We start from the raw sequence: 21,636 nt of genomic DNA, 5'->3' as shown, positions 1-21,636 counted from the left end.
CTGAGTAACCCGTCCACATAAGGAATGTATTTCTTCCCAGACCCAAAGAGGGCCGTTTAGTGTTGTGTCTCCTTTTTTGGTTGTAGGAAGGGCCAAATACAGTAACCTACCTTAGAAGGAATACCCTCTACCACCCTAGCGGACCTCTAGAAAACTCACTGAGATGGCCCTTGAATTTTTGTTGGAGTTATTTTCCACCCTCTGCCATACAAATGTCTCACCAATAAGCCTAGAATAGCGACTATTCCCGCCTTGCCAGGTCCAGTCAGCATAATGTCAGTGTCATGGACCACTGGGAAGTCTTATGGAAGGGAAAGGCGACGAGGTCCTTGCTTGGCCAGGCAGATCTGGAGAATGGATGTGCCCCTGAGGTAGGAAAGCCTTCACTGCCTCATTGGATTTGCCAGCTTAAAGAAAGTTGCCCCGGTGGTCTTTACTAATAGATGTGGAGAGAAGAACATTTGCCGGGTCAGCAGCTGCACACCAGATACTAGGGGATGTGTTCACTTGCTTAAACAATGAAATTACATCTGGTGTAGCAGTTGCAATTGGAATCACCGTCTGGTTCAGTTTATGATAATCCACTGGCACTCTCCAAGATCTGTCTGTCTTCTGCACAGGCCACATGGGCATGTTGAAGGGGATGTGGTGGGAGCCACCCTTCTTCCCCCCTCCTCCCTCGCATTTTTCAAGTCCCTGATGGTGGCAGTAATCTCTGCCATCCCTCCAGGAATGCGGCATGGCTTTTGGTTGACTCTTTTCCTAGGTAGAGGCCCTTATAGTGGCTTCCACCTGGCCTTTCCTACCTTAATGGCCCTCACTCCACAGGGCACAGAACCGAAACTGGGATTCTGCCAGTTGCTCTGCCTATGCGAATGCATACATTCTAAAACTGGAGAAATAACCACAGGATGGGTGCAGAGACCCACCATAAGACGGGCTTAGCTAAAACTCCATTAATCACCTGACCTCCATAAGCCCCTATTCCGACTGGTGGAATAGTGTTGTTTTGGGTCTCTTGGCATCTGTCAGTTCAGGGCCAGTGTCCAGTAATTCCTGAAAAGTCTGATTATTTCCTTGTGCACAGTCACCCTGTGCACAGTCATCCTGGTAAAAGGTCATATGTCCCTTTGGGGAAGGCTAGAAGAAAAATTAATAGTATACATTTTTGGCAGTGTTGCAAGGTCTGCAAACTGGCTCCAGTCTCTCTGTTTTGGTAATTCAAGTCAAGCGTTTACTCCCTTGACCCAGACTCCCAGGAACACCATTATCAACTTGCCGATACCACAGGCCAGGGGAGTCAGACTGCTGGATGGCTGCTTGCCTCTGCTGTCTGTTACAGAAACCACGCCCATCCAGCCTTCAGTGATCCATTGCCACCACCCAGCCCCAGTGATCTGAGATCCATTGCATTTAAGAAGCCCAGTTCCGTGGCATGGACCCACTGTAATTTCTGACCTACAGAGAAGAGTGACTGAGGATGCTGGGTCGCAAAGTTATTACTCAGAGTCATGGTCAATGGTGTGTCCTCTGGACGCTCCCGGAGTAAGTAAGAAGGTCTGACGTCATAAACCCACGCTAGTATTCCAATCTCCCTAAGCCTGTAGATAATTCCTTTACAGTAGACCAAGGCAAGTCTGGCATTTCCACTTCATCTAGTGTAGGTCACCTCTTGCCCCATGCTTCTACTAATTAAATTTCAAGTTTCAACTAGCTAAACAAAGAGAGCCTTTTCTGATCTCTCCAACTACAGCGTTGAATCCAGATCTCTGCTCCGTGGTTCGTTAAATTCAGCCCCATCCAGCTTTTCATTTCTTCTCCCATCTTCCCACATTCTTCATATCCACGCTTATATCCATTCTGTGTCACAACACTGACTTTAAGCACATCCAGGCGTCTTCACTCACAAGGTTCTTGTCTTCTGAAGGACCTTGACCCTCCTCTGGTCGTAGCAAGATCCTTCCCCTTCCTCCAGAGAGCCTTTCTGACCCTCCTTCACATTGCTTCCTCTTATCCCGAACTTCTGCAACGTTTTCCCCCAAACCTCTGACTCTTGGCATCTTCTACCGTATGTTGTAATTTAGTTTTATACGGACATGTTTATCATCCCCGCTGCAAGGGAGCTTCTTAAGGGCAACAACCTATCTGGCAGGTGCGGCATCAGGGATGCTCCAGGAGCCTCCTAGAACGAACCAAAGAGAAGGGGAACGAGGTGAGTGGGCTGGCTGAGGAGCTCGGCGTGGATCGCAGCTGTGCCCCGGGATGGTTGCCCACCGTGGGGAGGGGGATCTGGGTCCAGCGCTGCCGGAAGATTCAAACTGTTGGATTCTCGTTTCATTTTGAACAACTGCCCGCACCGCTCTCTTTTCCAGTGTGGTCTGCCACCTCCCCACGTCCTCCTCCCCTCCCTCCTTGCTAAACGAGCCCCTCTCGTCCCCTCCGCCTCTTTCATCAACACTTTGATCACTTCCCTAGTTAGTGTCTGGGAGGCACCCTAGGAGGCTGCCCCCTCCCCCAGGAAGTCCTCCCAGTCTCTCCTTTCCTGTACAGCCGGTCCCCCCACCGCACTTCCCCTCTCGTTTTCGTCCAGCGATGAGCGAGAGTGAAAAACTTTCAGAGGACGGGACCCAGGCTGTGGGCCTGCCGGCCCCGCCCGCCCCAGCCGCTTGCGTGTGTGTGTGTGAGTGTGTGTGCGTGTGTGTCTGTGTGCGCGCGCGCGCGTGCCAGGGCCGAGGCTGGAGAGGAAACGGCCGGCCGGGCCCGGGAGGAGGAAGGAGCCTCCCCCTTCCTCGCCCGCCCCCTCCCCACTTCCCGTCCAGCCCCGCCGCTCGCTTCCCGCCCCCCCGCCCCCCGTCCCCCGCCACCGGCCTCGGGGCGCGCGGAGCCCGCGGGCCGCCGCGGAGCTGGAGGCTGCAGAGGCGCAGCGGGAGGAGCCGGCGGGGCGCATGCCGGGCGAGGGTCCCCAGGGCGCCCCGGCCGGTGGCGGCGGGGCCCACCGCGCAGGTAGGGGCGCTGTCACGGCGGTCCGGCGGGTCGAGAGGATCCGGGTGGGGAGGGTGCAGGTCCGGGGTGTGCCTCCGTTACCAACTTGGGTCCGGTGCGCCCTTGCGAGGCGAGGGAAACTGAGGCAGGGCGCGTGGCGTGCCTAGTTCGGGTGGATGTCGGGTCTGGGGCGGCCAGGCAGCGCCGAGCCGGGCCGGGTCCTCCCCGAAGACCGTGCTGGGATCCCGGGAGCTGCAGTTTTCCGAGCAGCGCGGGTCGGACCCGCCCCCGGGCTTCCCGGTGGTCGAAGAAGCGGCAGGGGCGCGCGTGGGTTTGGATTCATCCGGGGACCCGCGCCGCCCGAGCCTCGCGTCGCGGTGCGTCCTCATCCGCGCACCCGCGGGACAGGGGACACCCCGCCTCCCGGCCCCGCGACCGTGTCCCGACACCCAGCCATCCGAGATCTGGAGGGAGGAGGTTGGGGGTGGGCTGAGGAACGTGCTGCTGGCATCTCCCCCGAGGGGCTGCTTTGCAAACCTCCCACTTCCTTGGAGCGCTGCTCACGCTGTCAACTCTCAGGGTTGACACCGAGGCTGTTAAGTGCAGGGTTGCTTTCAAGAATGGCAGGACGTCTCCTACCACCTCACGCTTAAAATCCCCGCAAAGGAATTGGAAAGTGAGATTTGCAGTCAGGGAGTGCTGTGTGTGTCCTGGCGGGGCCCAAAGAGGGCCCGGTAACTTTGACGCATCCCTTAACATTTCTGAGCCTCAGTTTCCTCCAGTGCAGAAGAGAACACTGCTAACCACACCCCCTGCCCCCGGCCGTCCCATAGATTTTTCACGTATGAAAGAGCTTTTTCAAAACGTATGATCATTTGGGCAAATGCGATTTGGATAATACCAGAATCTTCAGAGCTTGGGTTTGAAACAGTCTGCATCTCAATCCTGGACTTAGCTGTGCCTTAGTTTCCCCATTGATGAGATGGGGACAATGACAGTGCCCACCTCCTAGGGGCTGTTAAGGGTTTAAAGCTGGCAGTGGATGTGAAACACCCAGCCCAGTGCTGAGACACACAGTCAGCTCTAAATCACAACCTTAGTTGCTTTTCTTTAAACTAAGCAAAACTGAGTTAATTTGGTGTGATGTAAAAAAAAAACCAAACTGGTTTGATTTGATTAAAGTATGAATAGCAGAGTATTTGAAAAATAAATTTAGTCTTGTTAAGATTAGGCATGGAAAGTCTTTGGAGGATCTGTGGAGAATTTGTCACTGAGCAGAGAGGTCTGGCTCTGCTTTCTAAACTCTGACCTTGAGCCTCAGTTTCCTCATCTGTTTATAAAAAAGATAAAAGAAAAATGAAGACACTAACCACCGTTTAAAAAAATTATTTATTTTGTTATTATTTGGGTGGGAGGGAGGTAATTAGGTTTATTTATTTCTTCAATGGCAACACCAGGGATTGAACCCAGGACCTCATGCATGCTAAGCATGTACTCTGCCACTTGAGCTATACTCTGTTTGCGGTGCTAATAGAGTTGCCTGAGAGTCAAATGACGTAAAAGATCTGACAGCACTTTGAGAAGTGAGTCACTATGCGAATATAAGGCATCACTGCTCCCAGGATGAAATAATACTTGCAGTTTTTTTAGAGCTTACAATGTGCTAGACAGTCTATGAGGAATTGCTTTGATAAAATCCGCCCCAAACCTTTGTAAGGTAGATACTTAATAACCCTCATTTTCCCTGTATAAAGCTGAGCTGCAAGGTCACCCTGCTTCTTTTCCAAGGTCACATAGTCGTTAAGGGTAGGGCCAGGATTGGGACCCTGGTGTGGGTGCCTCTCACAATTGTGTTCTCAACCCCTGGCCACACTGAAGTTATGGAGATGAGCCGTGGTTCAGAGCAGACCTACATTAGATTATTGGTAATAATACATCCTACATATTTAGAGCCTCTAAACTATGACTGAATTTTAAGTGGTCTTCTTGCAAAAAACACACAGTGAAAATTTGCAGAGAAAAAAGGTATTAAAACCTTCAAAGAACTTATCACAAGAACTCAACAGCAATCTCAAGACGAAGTGGAATCAGTATGAATGTTTAATTTTAACACTTAAATTTGCCAGGACACTTAGGACGACACAAGAGAGGTAACTTGGGATTGAGGCTTTTGATATCATGGTTACCTGGCAGGGCTGGGACCCAGGACATTTCTGCAGGGACCTCACTGCTCACCTGAGATGCTCCCAGAGGGAAATGGACCTTCAGAGAAAGTCTGTGCACCTGAGGGAGAGGGAGAGTGAATGCCAGGTGTCTGTGCTGCAGAAACAGTTCCCAACTCAATTATTTCTCTTACTCTTTTTCTCTTGTTCCAAAAACAACGTGTGCTCATTACCAGATGCACAGAAAAGTACAAAGAAGAAAAAGGACATTGAAAATGTCTTTAATTTCACCAGTGCAGACCAATAGTTTGGTGTTTCTGTTCTTGTCATCCCATTTCTGTTCTATGTTTATCAGTTTAATGTCTATTTCCAAAAAAAATTGCATGCTATGGTGGTTTTGTTAAATGACAAAACACTACCTGCTCATTGCTCAAACAGTAAGATATTAATTTAGAAAAAATCAGCTCAATTTATTATATTCATTAACACTTGTCCTTTTAAAAAAACATAATTTGGGATGAAGAAGGATTAGAGATTAAATTTTTGATGCTTGAATTTTATTGTGATTTTGGACAAAGTTGGAAAGATCTTCAGAGCAAAGAGAGGGTAGAGTGGTGACCTTTAAATAATCAGACCTAAAGACCAGCACAGAACACAGTTTCTGAGCATAAAATTTTTAGATTAGGGTCATTAGACCAAAATTAGAATAATTTTTTTGACAATGACAGTAATAATTCAGTTTATATGCTGGGTTCTCAAGCAAAGCCAGCAGAGGGCACTGTTTCCAGAGATGCTTTTGGCAGGCACTGTGGGGGTGGGGAGGGTCCCCTCTGGCACCACCAGGGCCGCCTGTGACCAGTCATTTTCTAAGCCAGCACCACTTAGTAACATAAGACTCCTAGCCTTTGGGAGACTTCTGCTGTTCTTGACTTTAATGACTGTATAAAAATTCCTCAGCAAATATCTCGTGCAATATTCATGCAATTTTTAAAATACCTGCCATAGATGCTTTGACCATTCTGAATCCATCTTCTCTTTTGAAATCAGAGTTTACCAGCTGCTGCTTTGTGCACAGACTTCGCAAGCCGCTTCCCATTTTTCATACCACGTGGAGGTGGGGAAAGCAGAACTTTGGCTGACCAGAGACTGAAATATTATTTCTGTTTGGCTTTGGAAGGCAGTCAGGGGCTCACATGGTGTGCTCAGCTGCTGACATGACCACTGGTTTTCTGTCTGCTCCCTTTCTGCCCCGCCCTCCGTCCTTCTGGCCACTTGCCTCCCGTCAGGGCTCAGAAGTGGATGGTGGAGATGGTGGGCCTTCCTGAAATCGCCAGGGTCGCTTCGTCATCAGCTGTTACGAGCAGAATCACAGAACTTATGAAGCTTCGAATAATCAAGTGGTCAGACCTCTTGAGTTTTGTCAGGTGAGGCATGCACAAGGGCATTTACCAAGTGCAGCTGCGGAGAAATACGTATTTGGTCCTTATCATGGTAACCGTAAGGTGTAGGATATCTGGTCTTAAAGGAGCTCATTGAAATAAACAGCCCTCCATTGTCCTTCCCAGTCAACTTCAGGTTAATGTCCCAGCCACAGTCTTGTGCTCATCCTGAAAGTACATGGATAAAATTCTACCTGTTAATCAACCCCAATATTTGCCTGTCATGGTAGGACTTTTACCCTTTATTTGCAGATGGTTTTGAACTCTCAGAGAAATGCAGTTAAGGCGGAAACCTCCGGGAGGCGCAGCACAGCAGTCTGGGAGGACTGACGGCTGTAAGTGACAGTGGGGATCACAGAGTCCTGATTATTTTACAGGAGTGGGAAGCGAGTAAGAGCAGCAGAGTGAGGATTAGGACCTGGGTTCTCTTATTTAGAGCTGTTTCCATTAAGCCCACTTCATTCCATAGTCCTGCATAATTCATCTCTGCTTAAGAAATATTAATTGAATTGAACTAAATTCCTATCTATTTTTGAGCCATCATGGTGCTTACAAACTTACATTTTTGAGCAGTTACTTTTTCATCTTGTCCTTTATCTGTAAGAATCCATTTGTTCATGAGTTCATGGGTCATTCATTCCACATTTAGAGTGCCTTCTTGGTGCAGAATTAGAAACAGAGCCACACATTAGTAGGGTGGGGTATCAAATGCTGACTTAGAGAAAAACTTGCTGCAAAGCGGTCCATCAGTGGAGTAGACCATCTTGAAAATCAGCGAGCTTTTTGCCATTGGCAGCATGTAAGAGTTGGAGGGTTCTCTGCTGACTGTGATAAGCGAGTCTGCAGGTGGGAAGGGAGCTGCAGTGGATGATGTGATGTGTTTGGGCCCTTCCAGCTCTCCTATTCTGTGGTTTTTGTCCTGGAGGATTGAGGTTGTCCAGGATTTGGGCAACCGTGTAAACTTCCTATTCCGTGATCTGTGGGGTTTCACATTTTGCCCCCTCCTCCCACCCAGGTGGTTCCATTTCAAGAGGCTGGAACAGCTCTCTGCAGTCAGCTGCCTGAATGCAGTAGGTACTTTAACTCCAGGGTTACCTGAATCCAGGATTGATAGTCATCATTAACATGATCATGTTCACCCAGGTGAACAAATCGACCAGGAATAGAAACGTGTGTTTGACAGGTGGCCCTGCATGGAGTCTAATTGCTTTCACAGGTTGAAAGGTGAGATATCATAAATTTAATGAGTGAATTGTGTCCTGAATGTAGAACTTGAGTTTAAATTTAGTTTTGGGACATGCACACCAACCTAACTTTGCTTTTTCATCCCTGTCGTCTCTTACTTTGTGAGTAGATAGATAAGATAATTTGGCATAATTATTAGGCTTGGTTTTTGACACAGGAGAGTGTAGTGTTTTGAATTTATAAGTGAAAGCATGCCTCCTCTTACCAAAACCCTGATAGGAAAAGGAGGTCTATTTCACAGTGGTCAAATCAGGAAAAGAGTAAAGATGGAGGTAATTTGGGGTGCTGTTGCTAATACACTGGAAACAGAATTGTGAAAGCTGTTTTGAGATTACAAATCTCAGATGAAAAAGAAGTTTTTGTATTTTAGTACAATTTTGTTTTTCAATTGAGATGTAATTGACACTACCATTATAATTAGTTTCAGGTGCACAGCATCATGGTTAGACATTTGTATTACATTGTGAAATGATCGTCACCGTAATAAGTCTAGTTAACATTTGCCGCCTCACATACTTAGAAAGGTTTTTTTTCTTGTGATGAGAACTTTTAAGATCTACTCTCTTAGCAACTCCGTGTAATTGTTAATGTTTCCCTTTTGCTTTTTAGCATAGCCACGGGCCAGCCATCGTGAAAGGTGAGGCAGTGTTGGGCACAGATAATCCACACTGAATCCAAACAGTAGATTTGGGGCCTCCAATCACCTGACTCTTATTAATCCTTTTGCTTTCCTTTGTGTGGTTATAGAATTCTCTTCTAGAGACACTAATTTATTCATTTCTTCATACCACCATGTTTATTCACCCAATCAAGAACATTTATTTAGCACTTACTGTGTGCATGGCACTGTGGTGTACACAGCAGAGTGTTTCAAGATCTATCAGATTGGCCTCAAGGATCATCATCCAGTCGAAAGGGTGTAACTGAGCAGGACCCTGTGGGGCCTTCCTGGGACAGACCCCTCCCCCATGTCCTCTGCTGTAGCTTCTCTCTGATAATAGAATATGATGAGTATTCCCTGAGTTTTTCAGATGCTAAAAACCACCACCAAAGGGAAGAAACTACTTGATGATCTTGAGCCCGTGGCCCCAGGCCTCTTGGCGCCTCGGGGGTTGATGGTGTTGACTCCCTGTTCCCTCCACATCAACCAATCAGAGGCTTGTGCACCAGCTGGTCACACACCCTGGGTTGCCCTTTCTCATTTGGCCTTTAAAAATGCTTTGCTGAAACCCTTCAAGGAATTCAGGGTTTTTGGGGCATAAGCCACTCATCGTCCCCTGCAAGAAACCTTTTTCTGCTCCAAAGTCTGATGTTTCGGTTTGTTTGCTCTCACTGTGTGCAGGGCAGTTAAAGGGGAAGATCTAACGAAGCCTGGTGTTCTTTCCAAGTGATTTAAGGCAACCCTCAGCTTCACAGCCACTGTTAGGATGCTTCTTCGAAGGTGTCTCACCTTCTTCCTGTATCTCCCCAGTCCTGACCCTTGATTGTGTCGATATTTCTCTGCTGGGTAACTCCTGCCAGTCAGGCCTGCACTCCGCTGCCTGGATAATCTTCCCAAAGCACAGAGCTGATCAGGTCACTGTTCCCCTGTGCAAAGACTCATTATTGTCCTGCAAGCAAATTCTTAGCATTCCTTTCCAGGCCTTACGTAAACAGGCCACTAAATCTCTTAAGTGGATACTCTCGCTTTATTCTGCCCATCAAGAACATGATGGAATCTATTCTCTTTGTCCCCAGGCTCTCCACATCAAAATCTTACCCTTCATTTAAGATCTAGCCAAAATAGATAAACAGCAAGGACCCATGGTATAGCACAGGGAACTATATGCAATACCTTGTAATAACCCATAGTGAAAAAGAATATGAAGAAGAATATATATGTATGCATACCTGAGTCACTGTGCTGCGCATCAGAGATTAACACAATATTGTCAACTGACTATACTTCAATAATAAATAAATAAAAGTTAAAAAAAAAAGATCTAGCCAGTAATACTGTCCAGCCTTCCTTGATCCTCTGGAACCATGACTCTCCTACTTCCTCACTTCTGGTTTGTTATGTATTTACCTGCTTTTCCAAGTCCAGTGTAAATTCCTTCAGCACAAGGAAGCTATATGGTTTATGTCCTTACCCCACCTCCATGTAGAGTTTACTCTACTCGTATTGAATTGAATTAAACTCTTTATTGCATTTTATTTTTTTAATTTAAAAAATTTTTTATTGAGGTACAGTTAATTACAATGTGTCAATCTCTGATATACAGCACGTCCCAGTCATGCATATACATACATATATTCATTTTCATATTTTTTCCATTAAAGGTTATTACAAGATATTGATCATAGTTCCCTGTGCTATATTGTGTTTTAGAATGAGCAATCCAGTGTGCAAATTAACCATGTCTGTTATTTTTAGATCTTTTGAAACCAATTAAGAGTTCTAGCAGTTCATTTCAGTTCAAAAGTTTATTGAAATGTGCAAATCACATTGCGGGATACAGTGGTAGCTCTTTAAGATTAAAAAAAAAAAAAGATATGTAGATCATTGTCCATACCCTTGAGAAGCCTGTCGTTCAGTGGAGAAAAGAGAATTAATCCTTTTGAAGTTTCTGGATGTTGTTTCATCAGAGTGATTGGCAATTGGGATCCACCAAAATTGTTAAAAAGTAACCAGCCCTGAGTGGATACCCACTGAATAGTTTATAGGATGGATGGATGGATGGATGGATGGATAGGTAAGTAGAAGAAGAAGGAATCCTTTAAATTTAGAATTTATCGATTTTAGTGATCCTCCCAGATGTAATAATTTTGAAGATAATTTACTCGAGTGTGGATTTCCACCCTTGTATATAAAATGTGCTGCTCTTCATGTGGGAAGAGAGATACAAGTTCTCGGGCTGTAGAAACCCTGTGTTCATTTCCTGGCCGTGGTGTTACATTCGCTCAATTCCATAAGCATTCTCTTCTCAGGCAGCTGGGTGGTGTAGTACGTAGGACCTGCGTTTCCCACACCGGGGTGGGGGGGGCACAGCTGCCGGGGTCTGGGTCAAAGGGGAGTGTCTCCCACTTATCCCACACTCTCCCACACTCATGAGCTCATCCTCTGCTCAGCCGCCCAGCTGGCCTTGGGGGATGGTGGGATGAGCGCTGAACTATTTCCCAGCGTGCAGCTTTGGTGTGTCTTTCTCTGCTGGACTCAGGTAGTCATCTGAATGGAAAAATGGACAAATTCTATCATTTTAATCCAACTGTTATATTTTCTTGACTTTATGATTTGGGATTATCTAAGCGCATTCATTCAGATATTTATTGTATGAAAATATTTTTGAAACTTCTTTGAAAAGCATAAGGTGATATATAAGGAAAGGTATTGCTGTTACCCCTTCTTTTCCCATTTTGCTGAGGTGGAGTAGGGCTGAGTGAAAATAAAATGAGATATCCCGAGGGAGCTACTTACCGAAGGCTTATCTTGGGATTCCTCTACGTTGACTCCACGTGTACAGTTCTGTTCTGCTTTTTAAGGAGCATAAGATCCTTAAAAAAAGCCAACAACAATATCCTATCCAAATTAGGAGACTGCCTTTCCCAATAAATGAGTAATTATTCATCATCACAGAGCCAGGGGAGGGGTGAGTCAACAGAAATTTAGTGGAGAGAAACACACTCTTTTGGATATGCCTTTGCAATAGTCTGGGCTGAATTTCTTGTCTTATCGTTTTACATTTGTGTTAGATCTGTAGTAGAAATAAAGACTTACTGAATTTCATTGGTTAAAACTAACATGTATAATACGGCCACCACAGTGTGCAGGAGAATTGCTTCCCAGCCAGGGGTGGCTCCTGAAACGCTGCGCTGGGGAGGCTCAGGCAGCTATTGGGTTAGAAAAGGGAGGATAGGTTATGTGTCTTGAAGTTGCTTTGGCTTGAGAACACCCTCTTTATATAGAATGCATGTTCTAGATCACGACAAGTGGAGAAAATCTCTACAGGGTCTGCCATTCACACATTCCCTAAGAGAAGAATGTCAGCTGCCTGTATCAAAGCACATCTTCATAATTTTAGTTTGGAGCGGCTTTAGAGGACGGATGAAGCAGGTGGGGGCGGGAGCACCCCCAGCTGACCCTTGGCACTGCCCTTGCCCTCTCAACTCCTTGATCTTAATCACTCATCACTTATCAAGAGGTCCTGTGAGTTCCTGAAACATTGACCAGTGCTTCTCCTAATGGAAGCTCAGAGATACATTGCAAATTTCATGTAAGTTGTGATCAATTACTCATCATTGTTGTGGATAAGTGATGGTTAACTGTGATGGATCGGGCTGGGAGTCATGACCTTGGGCAAGTCCTTTAATCTCTCTGGATTTTAGGGTCCTGCCTTGTGGACTCGGGGATGAAAATATCAGCCCTCAGTGTAGAATTGGGGTAAAGGTCTAATACAATCATATATATCAGCGTGTAGTAAACTGTAATATTTATGTGTAAAGCATACCCTTTATCACAAGGTTGCTGATACGTCCTTAACATCAATCCTGCCTATAATCTCAGTTTGCCTTATAGCTTGTCCCTCACACCCTGGTCCAGATCCCTGATCCTTATAGATGCTTTTGCCCTTAACTCAGTGGGATAAAGAGACTGTCCACCGCTTTGCGTCTGTGCACGTGAGGATTTGCTGACTGCTGCAGGCCGTGGGAGGTGAAGCTTGCGGTTCTCAGCAGGGACTTCTGGAGTTCTGGAATTTCAGACGATGCGACACGAGCTTGTGCTTGATAGTTGTAACTGTTTTGCCTCTCCTCTTCCCCTCATTTCCTTCTCCTCCATTTCCAATTCTTAGCCTCACTTACTGTCTGTGTTATCTCCACTGTTTCTGAGATGCGTGCCTGATAATGCTGCCTTTGTTGTGAGCTACAAGCCCAGCCTGCCTAAGGGTGAGCAGAGGGATGGAGGCCGGGTTACAGGGAGGATGGGAACAGGCCCTCAGAGGGGTGTACCGTTCAGTACGGATTCAGCAAGTTTCTGGAGCAGGAGGGCAGACTGGCTTCTCTACAAGTCAGTATTAGGAGGGGGAGTCTGCTCTGAGGTGGAGGGCGGAGGGTCGGGGAGGGGGTCCTAGATTCAGCTTCCAGGACGGTGTGCTCACCAGGACTTCCTGGTTTTTGATCCTTGCTCTGACACTTGGATTCTCCGGCTTTGCCTAGCCCTTTGGGAGGGTCAGCTTATGTCCACTGCCCTGCACTGGTTTTGGTTCTTCTCTTGATGCCACCTCTTGGTTCTGTCCTTTGGTGCCACATTTTTCAGCCCAAGGGCAAACAATACCTTACCCTGGACCCATAGACCCTCCTTGTCTTGGCGGGAAGCACAGGACAAATGCTGTCATTGATAGAGAAAGAGCTGGAGCTGTCCAGGTGCCTCCTTAAATGCCCCCCACCACCAATAATCAAGGTGAGTGATTCCTCTGGCTCCTAGATGCTGTCTTGGGTCGTGAGCTCCCTAGGGCTACTTGCGATAAGGCTTCACCCAGCTAACTGATACCCAAGGATCCTGGAGAGTGAAGTTTGGTTGTTTAATGGATCACATGTGCGTTAGCTCTGGGAAGGGAATTCTGGTTCCAGAGCCAGTCAGTCTTTGCTTTTTTAAGGTCTAATTTAATTTTGGTTTTGTCTTTCTAAAATTTTCATCTGTATGAAATGTACACGCTGTAAGATTCTTCATCAGGACACCGTTTGGATTTGGGTTTCTCAGAATCCCCTCTGATAGGTTGCCTCTCAGGTTGCAGATAATTTGTGGCTCCTGCTGGTATCATTTCACACCCAAAGAGGGCATTGTAACCTTAAAAGAAGTTCAGCTCAGCAGTGCCATTCTGTCTAAGCAGAGTTTGCCCTCTTCCTTGGCTTCTCAGGTGTTTTGGCTCCAGGGAGGAAATGGTCACAGTTCCCGTTTATTTAATAAAACTGGTCTGGAGATGAAGCCAACCTGAGCGCAGACGGGGACAGAGAGGGAGCCGGCTGCCCGCTCTCCCACCAGACCTTGTCTGCTCCCTGTACACTTTTGGAGCTGTCACTGGTGAGCTGCTTGCACTGAGGGAGAAGTTCTGTGCGGCTGGGGACTTGGCAGGCGGCTGATTCGATGGGTGTTCTTTCAGCATTGTCTGCCGTGAGTGTGGGAGTCAGAGGCGCCTCGGTGCAAAGATAATGCCAGCTTGTTCCCTGGAATCCCCAAGGGAGCCAGAGTCAAAGGGGCTTTTTGTTGCACTGGTAGAAAAGCCCACAGGAAATCCTAGCTTCAGATGTTCCCGTGCGGTCTCATTGTCCCATCAGAGCTGCCTGTGCTTGGACCTCCTCTGAGGGAGGCAGTGACTCACACAGAAGATACGGAAATGAAAGGATGCGGTTCGAGGTGGCTGGGGTCAAGCACACGTGCCCTGTGCACAGCACGCAGGCCAGGTGCTTCCCCTGGGCCTGCGGCCCCAGTTCTCCTAGGAGCAGGTGGTTGGCGGGTGAACTGACGGTAGTAAGGCCACTTCATATGGTTGTGAGAATCATCTGTGGTCATATGAGTGAGGACCTGACTCGAGCATCTTCTTAGCTCCAGGCCCTCCGTACTATTATTATTTTAAAAATTTTTTGAGGGGCTAACTGGTTTTCTAAAATTTATGTATCTTTTTAAGAGGAAGGACTGGGGATTGAACCCGGGACCTCAGACATGCTAACCATGCACTCTACCACTTTCTATCTTATTTCTTACTGTTTCAGACTTAGGAGCAGTCAGTTTTTCCAACCCTTTAAGCTCACAAACTTCTGGATTCTATCCTTTCATTTATGCTTGAAAACCCACAAATCCTTGACTGAGCACGTCTTTTTCTTTCCTCTTACTTTCATATTATCTTTACTATCACTTTCATTTTATTACGACTTCTCTGCTTCCCAGCGTTTCCCTCTAGAGCTGCAAGCTTGGTAGGCACGAGGTCTGCCTTCTTAGTTATTGCCGGTGACGGTTTTACCAAATATTTTTCCGTTGCATAATTCGCATCTCCACTCTTCCAGTCGCTGAGCGCAGTTTCCTTGCTCTCCACTCTGCCCAATGCCTAGGCCAGCGCCACCTACTTTATTGGCATCTATTGTAAGGCACCAATTTTTGCGTTAGTTAACACCTGCTGTTGTAATCTAAAACCTAGATTCTCAGTAGCATGTCACTTTCAAAGTCTATTTCTTGCTCATATAAATTACACTGTGAGGCAGGGGTGGTGGTGGTGGTGTCTGGAGGGAGGGGTTCTACTCTGTTCGATCATCCCGTGATTCAGGTGGACCAGTGCACCTCCGTTTTCTACAAATGGCTTCCACGGTCTCTCAGAGCATCAACATCTAATCGACAGACAGGGAAGGAAGAGTGTGGGATGAATACAGAGGAGGTTCTTCCAGGCCAGGCCTGGACGTGGTGGTCATCATTTCTGTCCACGGTCTCATTGGCCAGGACTCAGTCACATGGCTACACAGACTCTCAAGGGAGGCTGGGAAATGTAGTTCAGCTGTGTGTCCTGGAGAAAAGGGGAACAGGTCGGTGATCAGCTATCAGTTTCCACCTGGCTCCCTGTGTAGCAGAGACTTCTAAAAACCTTACGTTTATGAACTCCTTTAATTCTGTGAGGTAGAAACTGCTGATATCCTCATTTTACAGATAGGAAATTGAGGCACTGGGTGGTTAAGTAGTCACCAAAAGTCACACAGCTTGTCCGTGGTGGAGACGGGATTTGAACCCAGACTACCTTGCCTGGCCTGCGACCTTAATGACCACTCTATGCTGATAAAATAGAATATGGTTAAAACATAAACGTAAAATATAAAAAATTGACAAAGGTGAAGATCACAGGGTCAAAAGTTATAAAAGGGAGAATTAGAAGTGATAAATTTAAAAACTACATAAAATAAAGAGAAATAACTGTTATTGAGAAACAAAGAATACAACCTTAAAAGGATCATATGCAGCCTTTACTGTAATGTAAGGATAAAATGTGATAAATGAAACACTATGGATAAAGATTAAAGAAAGTAGAAATTAGGGGGGAAAATCTCCCAAAATGCTTATAAAATCTTGTAAACCAAAAAGAAAAAAAAGCACAAAGATGAAATTTAAAAAATAGTGAAATAATACAAAAGAATAAAAATATTAAATAAGTGAAAGTAAGAGTTAAATAAGTGAAAATAAAACTTTTTTATTATTATATTATTTAATTATTTTATCTTGTAGGGGAGAGGTAATTAGGTGTATTTATTTTTAGAGGAGGTACTGGGGATTGAACCCAGGACCTTCTGCATGCTAAGCCTGCACTCTACCACTTGAGCTATACCCTCCTCTGAAAATGAAAATATTAAGAAAGGCAAACTCAGGACTCAATATTCAGTAAGACACGATACACCTGAAGTTAAAAACAACGAAGAGAGAAACTTCCTGTATTCCAGAAAAGAAAAAAGTTAAACTTAAAACCACAAAATGATAAATGAAACTAAAATAATAGGAAAATTACAGACTGTTTAGAAGACTATAGAATTTTTAAAATAGTCACATCAACAGGTAAAATAAGTAGCAACATAAATTCTGCTTTCAGAGCACTCCGAACTAAATCAACCCCTGTGATTAGGGGTCCCCAGTAGACACTCTCAAGGCTGAGAGACTGGGGTCTCCCCTCCTTTGCAGGCCCTACAGTGCCTGAGTGGGGGTGATGTCAGCAAAATGTCAAAATTGGAAGCATCAGGCTCTTGCTTCATGGAAATTTACAAACAAACAAAAAGCCAACAAATAACAATTAGAGACTGACTCAAATAACTTTACAGGAGCTCTGGAAAATAGTCAAAGGTCTGTGCAACTTAAGTGAATGCCCAGTGAGGAGCCACATTCAAAATGGTAGGTTCTACAGAATTTAATGATAAATGCATAAAGAATAATTGTAAATCGACATGAGTGAGTACAGAATGTGTAAAGCTGTACTTTTTTAAAAACTGAAATACAGTCAGTTACAATGTGTCAATTTCTTGTGTGCAGCACAATGTCCCAGTTATGCGTGTGTATATATATACATGTATTTTTATTTTCATACTCTTTTTCATTAAAGGTTATTACAAAATATCAAATATAGTTCCCTGTGCTATGCAAAAGAAATTTACTTTTTATCTATTTTTATATATAGTGGTTATCATGTGCAAATCTCAAACTCCCAAATTTACCCCTTCCCACCCCTTTCTCCCAGTAACCATAAGGTTGTTTACTATGTCTGTGAGTCTGTTTCTGTTTTGTAGATGTGTTCATTAAGTGTCCTCTTTTTCCTTTTTCTTTTCTTTTCTTTCTTTTTTTTTAGATTCCACATATAAGTGATATCGTATGGTATTTTTCTTTCTCTTTCTGGCTTACTTCACTTAGAATGATGATCTCCAGGTCCATCCATGTCGCTGCAAATGGCATTATTTTATTCTTATGACTGAGTAGTATTCTGTTGTATAAATACACCACAGTTTTTTTATCCAGTCATCTGTTGATGGACATTTAGGTTGTTTCCATGTCTTGACTATTGTAAATAGTGCTGCTGTGAACACTAGGGGTGCATGTGTTTTTTTGAATTAGAATTCCCTCTGGATATATGCCCAGGAGTGGGACCGCTGGATCTTATAGTAAGTCTATTTTTAGTTTTTTGAGGAATCTCCATACTGTTTTCCATAATGGCTGCATCAAACTACATTCCCACCAACAATGTAGGAGGGTTCCCTTTTCTGTATACTCTCTCCAGCATTTATTGTTTGTGCAATTTTGAGTAATGGCCATTCTGACTAGTGTGAGGTGATACCTCATTGTAGTTTTGATTTGCATTTCTTTGATAATTAGTGATCTTGAACATTTTTTAATGTGCCTAATTGGTTGGCTATTTGTGTGTATTTATTGGAGAATTTCTTGTTTAGGTCTTCTGCTCATTTTTGGATTGGGTTGCTTATTTTTTTGTTATTAAGTTGTATGAGCTGTTTATATATTCTGGAAATTAAAACTTTGTCAGTCACATCATTTGCAAATACTTTCTCCCATTCCATAGGTTGTTGTTTTGTTTTGCTTTTGGTTTCCTCTACTGTGCAAAAGCTTGTAAGTTTAATTAGGTCCCATTTGTTTATTTTTGCTTTTATTTACATTGCCTGGGTAGACTTCCCTAGGAGAACGTTGCTAAAATTTATGTCGGAAAATATTTTGCCTATATTTTTTTCTAGGAGGTTTAAAGTATCTTGTCTTATGTTTAAGTCTTCAAGTTATTTTGAGTTTATTTTTGTGTATGGTGTGAGGGAATGTTCTAACAAAAGATGGACTTTGTGACATCACTAATGTAAAGGGAGGAATGGAGCTGTGTAGAAGTAGACTTCTTGTTTTCTATTGAAGTAAAGTCGGTATCAATTCAAATTAGATTATTACAACTTTAGATATTAGATATAAACCTTAATGTAGCCACAAAGAAAATATCTATAGAATACACAAAAGCAGTTGTTAAGGGAATCAAAATGTGCCACTATAAAAAAACCAACTAGACAAAAATGAAGGCAATAAAGGAGGAACCAAGGGACAAAAAGCTATCAGACATGCAGAAAACAGCAAAGTGGCAGAAGTTAAGTCCTTCCCAATCAGTAACTACCTTAATGTAAGTAGATTAAACTCTCAATCAAAAGGTATAAATTGGAAGAATGGATTAAAAAAATGATCCAACTACAGGTTGACTATAAGAGATTTACTTTAGGTCTAAGGAGACGCAGAGTCAATGTGAAGAGGTGGAGAAAGAAATTCCCTGCAGACAGTAACCCAAAGAGAGCTGAGGTATCTATATTAACATCAGACAAAATAGATGTTAAGTAAAAAACCGTTACAAGAAACAAAGAAGGACATGATATATTGATGAAAGTCTCAAATCACCAACAAACTGATAATTGTAAACATATATGTACCAAATAACAGAGCTCCAAAGTGTATGACACAACATTGACAGAATTGAAGGGAGACATAGCTCTACAATAAAATGTCTGCATCGTGCAGCATGCAGGCCAGTCCAGCCTCCCTCACCGTTCCTACATCACTTGCCCTGGGCATCTGTGGTCCTCAGTAGCTCCCTGCTGCCTGCTGGCATTAAAGTCCCTCTACTGCATGTGACTTCTGACTTTGGCTGCGCTGTCCTGACTACTTGGTGATGAGTATGCCTACCTTGGTTGTATCACATCCCACCCTTCTGCCTGAAAATCCCCTCTTTCCTCCAAACTCCACCCCCTCAAGGAACTGTTTTATAAACCCACATTAATGGCTTGCATCCTTGGCTTAGTGCCCAGATTGTCTGTACTACTCATTTATCACATCATATGTGGTGTTTATTTGACATATGTATTTATATTTTGTCTGATCTCCCCAACCAGATCTTGAGTTCCTCGGGGGCTAAGTCTCCTTTAAATCACTGGCACTCAGCACTGTGATCTGGATGTAGAATCTTATTTTCCTATTGAATCAATAGATGTCTTTTTAAAATTAGGCCAAAACATTGATATTTATAGATCTATCTATCTATCTATCTATCTATCCATCTATATTTAAGTACCGTGAGTTATCATGTGTCAATTTCTGGTACACAGCACAATGTCCCAGTGATGCATATACATACACATATTTTTTCATATTTTTTTCATTAAAGGTTATTACAAGATATTGAACATAGTGCCTGGTGCTATACAGCAGAAAGTTTAAAAAAATCTATTTTTATATATAGTGGCTAATATTCATAAATCTCAAACTCCCAAACTTCCCATCCACTTTCTCCGGTAACCATAAGACTATTTGCTATGTCTGTGAGTTTGTTTCTGTTTTGTAGATGAGTTCATAGTGTCCTTTTTTTCTTTTCTTCTTTTTCTTTTGGATTCCACCTATGAGTGATCTCATATGGTATTTTTCTTTCTCTTTCTGGCTTACTTCACTTAGAATGACAATCTCTAGGTCCATCCATGTTGCTGCAAATGGCATTACTTTATTCTTTTTTATGGCTGAGTAGTATTCCAAACATTGATCTTAACCCTGAGGCTTAGCTAATGGAAGCTTCACAGATATTAGGTTTGACAGACATAGCTAAGCTACTTAATTTTGTTAGCCTCAGGTTCCTTAGTTTTGGATCTGAGGGTCCATTTATTGTGCCTCTACTATGTATAATACCATGTGCTAATTCTCGCACTTAAGTATCATAACATCCTAAGGAATGGAGTTTTATTCTCCTGCCCATTTTTCTGATCAGTGAACTGACGCCCTGAGACATTAAGTAACTTTCCAAAGTTGCCCAGCTGATAAATGGAAGAGCTGGAATTTGAACCCAGGTCTCCCCAACTCCTTTGCTTATTATTATTTTAAAGATACACAGATACTTACCGTTCAGTCCTTTAACTTCCTCATCTTGCCTGTGATCTCCGTGGCTTCTCCCCCTCCCCCGGTGGTCGCTGTGGTAGGCAGAATGATGCCTCTTCAGAGACGTTTCCTCCTCATCCCGGGAACCTGTGAGTATGCTGCCTTACATGGCAAAAGAGACTTTGAAGATGTGATTAAGACTCTTGAGATGAGGAGGCTGTCTTGGATTATCCTGGTGCACCCAGTGTGCTCACAGAACACGTCATCCTTATGATGGAATGGAGAGGCAGGAGTCAAAGGCGGAGATGCTCTGCTGCTGGTTTTAAAGATGGAGGAATGGGCCCCCAAACAAGGAATTCAGGCAGCTTCCCGAAAAGCAAAAGTTGAGAAAACAGATTTCCCCCTAGAACCTCCATAAGACCTGCTGGCACCTCGATTTTAGCTCAGTGAAAGCCATTTTGGGTTTCTGACTTTCAGGACTTTAAGATACTAAATCTGTGCTCCTTTAAGCTGGTAAGTGTGCAGTGATTTGTTATGGCAGTAATAGGAAGCTAATACAATAGTTTTTTTTTTTTTTTTTTTTTTTTTTTTTTGCTGTCCTTGCCCTCTTTTCCTTCACATCTCTCTCTCCCTCCTTTTGTCATCATTCCAAGTCATATTTCAGGGCTCTCCTTCACCAGCTGGGTCATCACTCTGAGGGCGCAGTGGAATGGTTCTTGCTTCTGCTTAACGCCATGCCATGCTAATTACCTTCCTGGCTCTTGTCTCTTAAAAAGGGGTGCCAAGAAAGGGAAAGAACGGTCCACATGTGGTCTCAGCAGAACAGGGAGCAAGAGGTCTCCCACCGCCTTTAATCTGAATGCCAAGGCTCTTCAGTGCAAGCCAGGACATCACATCACCCTGGCCACTCAAGTTGAGTTCACTGTTAACTGCAATCCCTATGCCTTTCACACCATATTGAAGCAAAAGACATTAGAAATTGTTCTTGTATCTTGTAGAATGTCTGCCATCTTGAGTCATGTAGTTTTTAGCTCACAAAGGGAAAAAGAATGGACTGAATTAAAGTCTCCAGGGAAAGATTTAAAGACTGGGCCGATCAGGAGAGACAGATGGAATTCTGAGCAAAAGATGGCAAATTCTAGAGCTAATCCAATTAAAAGGCTATGATAACTTTTCACTGGTGCATAAAACATGACAATCAGTGTCAGCTAAGAAACAATCAGCGGACACCTAATCTCATGTTGTTTTAAGCATCACACAGAAAGCTTATTTGTAAACGAGTAGTGGTTTGATATAAAAGAAGTGGAGAGAAGCAGAGAGACACTGCGTAGGCGTCTGTCCATCCTCTGTGCCGCCCCCAGCTCCAGCTCTTCAGGTTGGGATCTCCCAACCACTTCAGTCCCTGACACGTCTGTGACAT

The 21,636-nt window shown here is 44.2% G+C and overlaps 1 protein-coding gene across 4 annotated transcripts in view; it reads left to right on the top strand.

Annotated features, from left to right (window-relative positions):
* TSNAX (translin associated factor X) overlaps positions 1 to 21,636 on the top strand; it is a 393,490-nt gene that overhangs the window by 77,562 nt on the left and 294,292 nt on the right. The window contains exon 1 of one of the 4 annotated variants that reach the window (XM_032491821.1): positions 2,109 to 2,212. The exons of 2 other annotated variants lie outside the window; for them this stretch is intronic. In XM_032491821.1, coding sequence (XP_032347712.1) covers positions 2,167 to 2,212 — 46 coding nt within the window. In that variant the 5' untranslated portion in view covers positions 2,109 to 2,166. Of the gene's footprint in view, positions 1 to 2,108; positions 2,213 to 2,691; positions 3,004 to 21,636 lie in introns of those variants that run through there. One more of the 4 variants, XM_032491819.1, reaches the window with a different exon arrangement.

Source organism: Camelus ferus, chromosome 11 (assembly GCF_009834535.1).
Source record: "Camelus ferus isolate YT-003-E chromosome 11, BCGSAC_Cfer_1.0, whole genome shotgun sequence".
Lineage (NCBI taxonomy): Eukaryota > Metazoa > Chordata > Mammalia > Artiodactyla > Camelidae > Camelus > Camelus ferus.
This window is presented reverse-complemented; position numbering and strand designations above follow the sequence as displayed.